Here is a 9517-nt window from a genome sequence, read left to right on the forward strand (position 1 = left end):
TAGCCTCTAGCTCCTTGCTTCCCTGAGCAGGCAATAACTTTGCACACATTCCCAGATAGAGCCATAGGAAAAGGTTGTTTTTTTTTTTTTCCCCAATATATACCAGGAGCAGAATTACAGGGTTATAGAACATATGTTTTCTCCATTAGAATAAATCCTGTCAGATCACTGTCCAGCTGTTTCAGTTTAGATGCCCATCAGATGTAGAGGACAGTGTGTTCCTCTTTTCCCACATCCCTTTCCACTTTTGGCATCATTCAGATTTCTGACTTTTTGTTAGCCTGAAAAGTGTAACATGGTATCTTTATGAATGTTTTCATTTTCATTTATCTTATTATTATTATTATTTTTTAAGATTATACAATAACTTATTGAGAGCCCTCCCTCCCTGCCCTGGCAGTCTCTAGGTCACTTTTTCCGCTTGTAGATCTTGTTGGCCAGCCCCAGGAAGATGGTGGAGGGCAGGGGCGTAGCATACTGCTCGATGAGACTCATAAGATGGCTGTAACTGTCTTCTTCATACTTGGAGAACACAGCTGGTAGATTCATCTCCTCGTACAGTGCCCTCACCTGGGCCACCTTCTTGGTGTCCTTCTGCCCATAATTGTCCTGGAAGGGGTTGGAAGCAGGAAAATGGGCTTTGTCTTCCCCAGAACCTCAAGGCCTCTCCACTCACTCATTCACATTCTACCCCTGCCTCCCATTTTCAAGTGTCTGGGTACTTCGGATCCCAAGCTTCTTGTCCCCATCCCAAATGTTGGGGTTTGGTCTCAGGCCTCAGTTTCCTCTGTTCTGGGGATTTGATGTTGGTACAACTGAAATCTGCAGCCAGATGATTTCATTTGGGGAGTTGTTCTGTGCAGTGTCTGATGAGGGTTAGCAGCATCACTGGCCTCCACCCTGCAGACACCTAGAGCACATGCATACTCACCAAGTTATAATAGTAAGAGAATCTGCTAGCGCTGTCAAATGGCGGGAGGCACGCACACGCGCGCACACACACACACACACAACTGCCTTAAGAACCACTGTCCTATCCCCTTTCTTATCAGTTCAGGGAACCCCTGGTCCTCTCTGGCACCTGCAAGATCTGGCGCTGTTCTGGAGTAGCCCGTTGCAGACACTGAACCACCAGCCAGCTGCACTTGTTGTCCTGGATGTCAGTGCCAATTTTTCCCGTTACACTGGGGTCGCCAAAGAGGTCAAGGTAATCATCCTGGGCAGGAGGCAGAAGAGGAGGAATGAAGAGGCTGGTGTGGCAGTGGGACACCTGCCTGGTCCCCGCTCTGCCCTTGCCTCAGGCCCACCTGAATCTGGAAGAACTCTCCCATCTGCATCAGGATCTTCTTGGCATTAGCATGTTCCTTCTCCCCATCAATGCCTGCCTACAAGGGAAGAGGACCAATGAGCCGAAGCCCTCACTGCCTTCACCTCCTGGGATACTTCCTCCAGTGGGGTCCTGCTACTGGGGTCCCCAAGTTGTCTCTCCTTTCAGACATTCTTGGCCTCCCCGATCTAAGAAGTCCTGACGGATGAACCAACCTCCGTCCCACTAATTTTTGACTAGGCCTTCCTGGGAGTCACAAAAGGGAAGAATTTGGAGGCCCACAAATTCTCTTTCACAGTCTCAGTCATCTGATTCCTCTTCCTAACCTTTCTGCCACCTCCAGCTTCTTTCAGAATGAAAAGAAAACTTGGAGAACCAAGTTCAGGGTAGACTGTTAATCCTGCCTGCCTTTGAATCCAGCCTTCTCCCTCCCTACCTGAATTATGTCCTCCCCAGTCCTGTCCAAACTCCTATTTGGGATTCACAGTTCCCCGATTAGGAGCCAAGCACTTTCAAATGCCTCAGTTCACCTTTACAGTCCTGTGAGGCAGGAACTTATCCCCATCTTGCAGCTGAGAGTAACTGGATTGCTCAAGGCCTCGCAGTCATTCAGCGGGGCTACCAACTGTCCAAGTGCCTTGTCTATGACTTGTTGCCTCAATACCCACAAGTGCGGGGAAGAGCGGGTGAGGCTGACTCACCATGTACATGGCAGCAGCGATAGGCAGGTAGAAGGAGTAGAAAGCTGTCTTGTATTTGACAATGGATTTGTACCTAAAGGAGAAGATAGAGGCCTCAGGACAACCCCACCCAAGCCCTCCCTCATTCTCCAGATATGGTCCCCTCTGGCCCTCACCTCTTTTCAGTGTATCTGCCAAGATCCACATTGCCCTGGGGGGCTGTGATGAGGTCCAGGGTCTGCCCAATCTCCGTCTGATAGGAACTCTAAGAGGAAGATGGCCCGTGAGCCAGGTTTTCTCCACATATGGGGACCCTGATGTGCTGAACCCTATACCCCATGCCCAGAACCCGCATTCTGGCAGAGTCCCAAGGGCAGCAGTAAAGAGAGAAACTCCAGGCCCCCACTCGTGCACACAGTCCTTTCCTTCCTCCCTAATCCTCTTCCTTCCTGTCCCCTTCCAGGCAACCCTAGCATCTCCTGTGCCTGAAACCAGCAAATGGGAACATCCCTACAGAGGCCAAGGCTACTATGAGAAGCCTCTGAGCTCTGGGTCCCGGGCTGCAGCACACCTGCAGGAATAGCTCAATCAAGTTCAAATAGTAGGGCTGATCCCGGCAGTAGAACTTCAGCAGGCGGTAGATACACGCTTCCAGAAGCAGAGCGTCATTGATGGCATCCAAACCTATGCCTGGCTGTGAGGAGCAAAGAGGAAAACTGAGCAATGAATCTCTGGCCTTGATTCATACCAAGAATGGTTACCTCAATCAGGCTGGATAACCACCTCCCTGTGGCCTGTCCCCATGCCCACTTCCACTTTCCCCCCACATTACCTTCTGATACCAGCAGAGCTGTCCCCGGCGGGTAAGGGATGCATCCATGATGTCATCTGACACCAAGAAGAAAGCTTGCAGCTAGGGGAAGGAAAGACAGAGTTAAGACCCCTTTGCGTGCCTTCTACCAGAGACACAGCTCCTGCTTCTGATGGTTACCGTGAGCTGGGAAGGGATACCAAGGTCGGGACGCTGAGGACTTCAGTTACAGACGACCTTGAAGTTACATGACCTCTTTGGCTCAGACTCCCCACCTAAACACATAGAACTAAAACTGTTTCCAGGGTTAAGAGTCCAGAAAACATCTCTGACAACTTCAATCAGCCTTTCCGACTGTCACTGGTATTGGAGATAATGAGACACCTTCATGTTTACTTTCTCCTCGTGCCAAAAATCTCAATGAATGCTTAAAGGAAGATCTTTCTCTCTCCCTCTTTTTTCTTTAATATATATATTTTTAGTTGTAGGTGGACACAGTATCTTTATTTATTTTTATGTGATGCTGAGGCTCAAACCCAGTGCATCACAGGTGCGAGGCTACAGCCCAGCCCAAGGAAGATCTCTTCCTCAATGAAAAACATTAACAAACTTTAAAAGAAAAAAGTAAAAAAAAAAAAAAAAAGATTTCTTCATGCAACTTGCCTTTACCTGACTTTACCCCTCCCCATTACTGGTGATTGAACCCAAGGGTGCTCTACCACTGAGGTACATCCCAGCCCTTGTTATTTTCTATTTTGAGACAGGGTCTCACTAAGTCACCAAAGCTCACCTTGAATTTTTGATCCTCTTGCCTCAGTACTGGGGACTGAACCCAAGGGCACTTAACCACTGAGCCACACACCCAGCCATTATTTAATTTTTTATTTTGAGACAGGGTCTCTAAGTTGCATAGGGCCTCACTAAATTGCTAAGGCTGACCTCGAACTTGTGATCCTCCTGCCTCAGCCTCCCAAGTTACTGGGATTACACATTTTTGCCACTGCACACAGCTACCTCCATGACTCTTAAAAGAAGGCTGAACACTATTACATCAGCCAACATTCCATTCAAACATCCTAGTGACGAGGGACACAGCCTTACTGTGTAGTTTATATAGGGGAGCAGGTGTAAATGAATGGAACTGAAATCTGCCTAATAATCTGTACCCATGGAACTGTAAACACATTTACACACTCCTAAATACCAGCAAAAGGCTTGCCCTTTCAAGTGCCAGCCCCCTGAAAGTACCTTGTTGGTTTTCTCTCTCCTTCCTCTCTTTCTCGTTAGTATAGGGATCTAACCCAGGGGAGCTACCACAGAGCTATCTTCAGTCCTTTTTTAGTTTTATTTTTTGGTACAGCAGATTTAACTCAGGGGCACTCAACCACTGAGCCACACCTCCAGCCCTATTTTGTGTTCTATTTAGAGACAGGGTCTCACTGAGTTGCTTAGGACCTCGAAATTGCTGAGGCTGGCTTGAAACTCACAATCCTCCTGCCTCAGCCTCCCGAGCTGCTGGGATGATGTGCGCCACAGCGCCCGGCCTTTTTTATTTTTATTTTGAGACAAGGGTCTGAGTTGCTGTGCTTGCCTCAAACTTGACATCTCCCTGCTTCAGTCACGATGGTTACAAGCACACACTGATGTGCCCAGCTGACTTGGTTTTCTAATTAGACCATAAACTCCTTGGACTTGGGACATGTTTTTCCTCTTGGCATTTCCACAGCCTAGCACAGCACTAGCCTCAGAATGGGTGCTTCCAAGTCTACTAAGCAAATGAAAGAAACTCTCCATGATTCTTCTTGCAATCAGGCCACTAATTTCTTAAGCAGTTTTTCAAGACATGGTTCTTGCCATGACACAGTGGTGCACCTGTACTGCCAGCAACTCAAGAGGCTGAGGCAGGAGGATCACAACCTTGAGGCCAGCCTTGGCAACTCAGCAAGACCCTGTCTCAAAATGAAAATTAAGGAGCTCAGGGTGTAGCTCTGTAGTAGAGCATCCCTGGTTTCAATTCCCAGTACAGCAAAAATAATTAAATAATAAGATACGGCTTTCAAAATTCTACCCCATCCTGATCCTATGTGCTCTGATGGGTCACACTGTTGGGGAAGCAGGAAGCAATGCCCCTCAGCTCAGGTGTGGGCCCCTACAGTCACTGCTGGTGTTCCTGGAAAGACCCACATGGAGGAGGCATCAATCTGAACTTTTAATGCTGATCTTACCCCAGGGGAGCAGAATGGAGGCACACACTGGAGACAGAAGCCTTATTTACACTGCATTTATTTGGAGTGACATGGTTCTCTGGAGCCATGCATCCACTGCCTCTTCCCAAGGACAATTTTTGTTTCAGCCACCACCATTCAACCAATGTCTCCAAGGGAATTCATTCTGTGGCCCCTCTCAATCTACTCCTCCATCAATGATTCTAACCCCATCTGCAGAACTTTACAAATATCATAGTGGTAGATCCCATCCAGATCACTTAAATGAGCATCTATAGGGGTAGGACCTCAGCACTGGGGGTTAGCTCCCTAGGGAGAATTCATACATTAGGAAAGGATCACACAGACACCAATTAGATTAGGCACCACTCTACCAAACAGTCAGCCTGGACTTCAGGGGAAAAGTCAACTGTGGTAAAGGAACTATTCTACTCTAAAGACTGAAAGAAGGGGCTGGGGTTGTGGCTCAGTGGTATCGTGCTCGCCTAGCATACATGAGGCACTGGGTTCGATCCTCAGCACCACATAAATGTAAAATAAAGACACTGTGTCCACCTAAAACTAAAAAATATTTTTTAAAAGTATATTAAAAAAGTGAAGACTGAAAGAAAAAAAATTGCCAAACGCAATACGTTAGTTTGGGTTTTGTTTCTTTTGTTTTTGGTTTTTGTAATGCATTAGCTTTGACTGGGCCTGGATATTTTTTTTTTTAATAGCCATAAAGGACATCTAGGAGACAGGAATACCTGAATATGGAATACATCTTGGATGGTATTATTGGAATCCAGTCCCCCTGCCACCAATTAAGCCTCTAGGCCAGGCTAGCAACCACACACCTTCAAGGGTCAGGATACCTGGGTACAGAAGGCAAGGAGAGGCAGGGAACGAAGGAGACCAGAGCCACACACATGAGAGAATGTACCATGTCTTGGGGAAGTAGCCATGATGTGCCTTCAGCAGGTGCTGCTATACGTGAACATGGACCTGGATCTTATGATCTTCCAAGTAATGCAAGAAATCTGGGATTTTTTTTTTAAATATTTTTTTAGTTGTCAATGGACCTTTATTTTATTTATATGTGGTGCTGAGGATTGAACCCAGTGCCTCACACACGCTAGGCAAGCGCTCTGGCACTGAGCCACAACCTTGGCTCAAAATCTGGGTTTTTAAGCAAAGCATCTGCTATGTTAAATGTAGGGGATTTAAGTTGCAAACATTTTCAAAAACTATTAGTCAGCCCCTGATTTTCAATTTATACTTCACAATAATCTTTTGGAAGAACTATATCATTTTTATGGCTATCTTTTGCTCAGAGGAAAAAGCCAACACCTCTCTGCTAAATTCTATGTACCTAATGGCAAGAGGTCGCCCTTACTGGTTAACCAGTTAACTCCTGGAATAATTCACTCGCCTAAATTTGGCTACACCACACTAGGAATAGGAAATATAAACAAAAACCAGAAACAAGTTTTGGGTTCATCCCTCCCCTACCCCCAACTCTAGGAACCCTCTTCTTCTCCTGCCCTTCCCCCAAGCCTCTCACCAGCTCCACACACCAGCCCACTGTCAGGGCCCTCTGGAGACTATCAGCATCCTGTTTTCTTGGATCCGCCAGCTCCCGGAATGCTACCACCACCGTCAAACCCCGGTTGTACTTGCCTCCAATGGCATTATATTCCAGGACCTGGGACAAGGGAGAGGGACAGGGCATCAGGGTCCACGCAAGAGCAACTTCCATTTCTAACCACCTACTGAACTTCACCCTCTCCAATCCCAATTCCCATTCCAGGAAGTCCCGGATTCCTACTTCTTGACCCCTGTCCCAAAGTCCCAGAGCACAGTGAGAAGAACTCCCCAGTGGGTTTGTTTCTTTCTTTTGTACTCTGCATTGTCTTCCCCAGTAAGATTAAAGGCTCTATGGTGCGAGCTCAGTTCTGTCTGTCCCGAAGCCCAGGACTCAGGGAAAACAGTGCACACTGTGGGAATGGTACGCAGATCCCGCTGCATCCCACCTCCCTCGACTTCCCTTTCACAACCCATAGTTGCTTTCCCAACCACCCCCTCCTGCCCAGAATTCAATGCATCTTCAAATGAAAATCCTGCATTTAAGACCAGGCCCCTCCAAGTTAGCGAGAACTCAGACGGGACCCAAGTTGTGGGATCCATCTAATCCTCCAATGGTGTCTCTTCCTGTCAGGACCTTCTGTTGCCCGGTTCTCAACCAGTGTTAATAAAGGAGAGCCTTCTCTTTTAGTCCCCATCCCAAAGTTGACAAAGCCTCCCCTTTCCCTTGGTTCCCCTCAGACAGATGAGACAGACAGCAATTTATAAAACCAATTTACTGGATACTTCAAGAGAATAAAAGAAAGGGGGAGAAAAAAGCAACTTAAGTATTACAGCAATAGTTCATTGCTGGAACAGAGGCTTCTGATGACACCCTAACTTCCATCAGGGCTCTGGGAATATAGACCACCTCAAACTGCCTCCTCCCATTCGTCTGCCAAAACAGCATCTTAAGATTTCAGGACACAAAATCAAAGATTCACCAGGTTAAAGGCCTCCACTCCTATATGAAACAGTTTGGATGGCCCACTTTCTACAGAGCCAAAAATCAGGTGGAGTAAATATATATGCCCAGGCCTCACCCACTCCTCACCCACTCCAGAGTCACAAACCAGGTGAAAGTCTCCTCCTACATCTGTCAGAAGTGTCCCCAAGGGGGGAACAGGGATTGAAATCAAATTCCTTGTAGTATAAAATTTTGTCAAAATGAACCTGAATGCTAGTGCCCCAGAAAGCCCCAGCTAAATTCCACACATATGCAGTGACAAATGGTCTTGTTTCCTCCGGTCATTAATCCCTCACCTCCTTGAGTCGAGCAATAGCATCTCCTGTCTCTGGGTGTCCCATCTCATCTTCAGTCAGCACCTTGACTATCTGGGAGAAGTGCTGGATGAAATCCTGCTTTTCCTGAGCATAACCATCTGATTTCTGGTCTCCGTTCATTCTGAGAGAGGAGCAAAGTGCTCTGAGAAGAGGAAGGACAAATGAGGAACCTGATCAGGTGCTCCCCTCCCCGAGGCCCTTCACCCCAACCACACTCACCGAGGCTCCTCTGTCCACACTTGGCACCAGCAGCGGGCACTGTGCCAGGCCCCCAGGACTGGGCACCCATGCACCAGGGAGGGCCGCCGTAGGTAACCCAGCCACCTCTCCCTGGGCGCCCAGCAGGGGGCTGGCAGCAGGAAGACCCCCACAGATCTCAGCGAGCGGGACAGGGGCATGGTGGAGGTGGCATAGGGAGGGGTACTGTGCACTCCCTGCAGGGGCAAGTACCGAAGGCAGATGCATGGTGGCCGCTCCCTCTATCATCCCCAAATCAACTTTTTAGCTACTGGCCCAGAATGCCCGGTCCTCTTGTGGACTAAACTTGGGGGCAATTATACAAAGAAGGATATGAAAGAAAGAAAGAAAAAGTATGTTTGGGTGACTGAGCCCCAGCAGATCGTTACTTAAAATTAAGACGGCTAAAATTGAGTGTCTTCAAGGCTATAAGGACAAGACCGGAGGAGGAGGCGGTACAGAACACAGTACCCCAGGACTAGGGGCTAGGAGGACCCTTAAACCACCCTATAATTCTAGAAGCCAAATTGAGGGTCTAGGAGGTAGGGAAAATAGCTCAGCAGAAACACAGCCAAACGCAGCCAAGGTCTCCCTTTGCCGGCAGTGGCAGGGCCCGACTTTGAACTTAAACTCCAAGGAAGGGAGAACTGGGGCTGGAACCATGGATGCTGCGGACGTGTGGTCTGAAACTGGAAGTTCCGAGTCTCGCAGAAGCGCTGAGACTGCGCAGAGCGCCTGGGAGCAACCCTGGCCAGGCGGGCAGGACTCCCAGCAGAAACTAACCCGGACCCCGGCATACTGGGTGCTTCCGGCAAAAGTTTGGAAGTTTCCGCAAGCACAGAAGGCCAGCCAGTCGGGCCCACCGACCCCCAAAACGTCAAGCTCTGACACGACAGGCTGGGCTTGCAGTGACCCACAGCATCGCTAGAGGTAAGGCTGGTAGCGGACCTCCACTTCCAGCACCTCCAGCACCTCCACGCGACCTCGCTCACCTGCTCCGGGAAGCTGGGTCTTGTTCGATCTGGATTGTTGGCGGGGTATCCCTAAAAGCCGGACGCGCTCGGCGCTAGGCTCTCTGGGTCAAGTAGTTCGTGGTGTCCCGTCACTGTGGGCAGAAACCCAATATGGACTACAACTCCCGGCGTGCCGCGGAAGGCACGAAGACACGCCATCTAGCGCGGCGGGCTGGGAGGGGACGAGGCGCGCTGATTGGCTGCTGGCCCTCGTATGAGCATGGGGCCCTGTGACGGTCGGCCAATGAGAGGGCTGCTAACGGGGCAGTCACGCGACCGGGGCGTGGGTGGAGCGGGCAGGTGGCCTCTGTGGCCTCTGTGCAGGTCCCCCTGCTCCA

At 49.0% G+C, this 9517-nt stretch overlaps 1 protein-coding gene across 5 annotated transcripts; it reads right to left on the minus strand.

Annotated features, from left to right (window-relative positions):
* Nucleotides 1–354: 354 nt before the first annotated feature.
* Nucleotides 355–9311, minus strand: Fdps (farnesyl diphosphate synthase). 5 transcript variants are annotated; one of them, XM_015502771.2, is made up of 10 exons: nucleotides 9159–9311; nucleotides 7909–8071; nucleotides 6587–6727; nucleotides 2840–2920; nucleotides 2579–2701; nucleotides 2184–2272; nucleotides 2029–2101; nucleotides 1308–1385; nucleotides 1082–1216; nucleotides 355–609 (listed from the first exon to the last, which is right to left on the minus strand). In XM_015502771.2, exons 2-10 carry the CDS (start codon nucleotides 8047–8049, stop codon nucleotides 409–411), a joined length of 1062 nt encoding a protein of 353 aa, XP_015358257.1. In that variant the 5' UTR covers nucleotides 8050–8071; nucleotides 9159–9311; the 3' UTR covers nucleotides 355–408. The 5 variants fall into 5 exon arrangements, with proteins under 5 accessions (XP_015358257.1, XP_015358258.1, XP_048670686.1 ...); XM_015502772.2 differs by having other exon boundaries at nucleotides 7909–8050; nucleotides 9159–9287; XM_048814729.1 differs by lacking the exon at nucleotides 9159–9311 and adding an exon at nucleotides 9115–9129 and having other exon boundaries at nucleotides 7909–8050.
* Between the last annotated feature and the right edge of the window lie 206 nt (nucleotides 9312–9517).

This window comes from Marmota marmota, unplaced genomic scaffold (assembly GCF_001458135.2).
Source record: "Marmota marmota marmota unplaced genomic scaffold, marMar, whole genome shotgun sequence".
NCBI classification, from domain to species: Eukaryota; Metazoa; Chordata; class Mammalia; order Rodentia; family Sciuridae; genus Marmota; species Marmota marmota.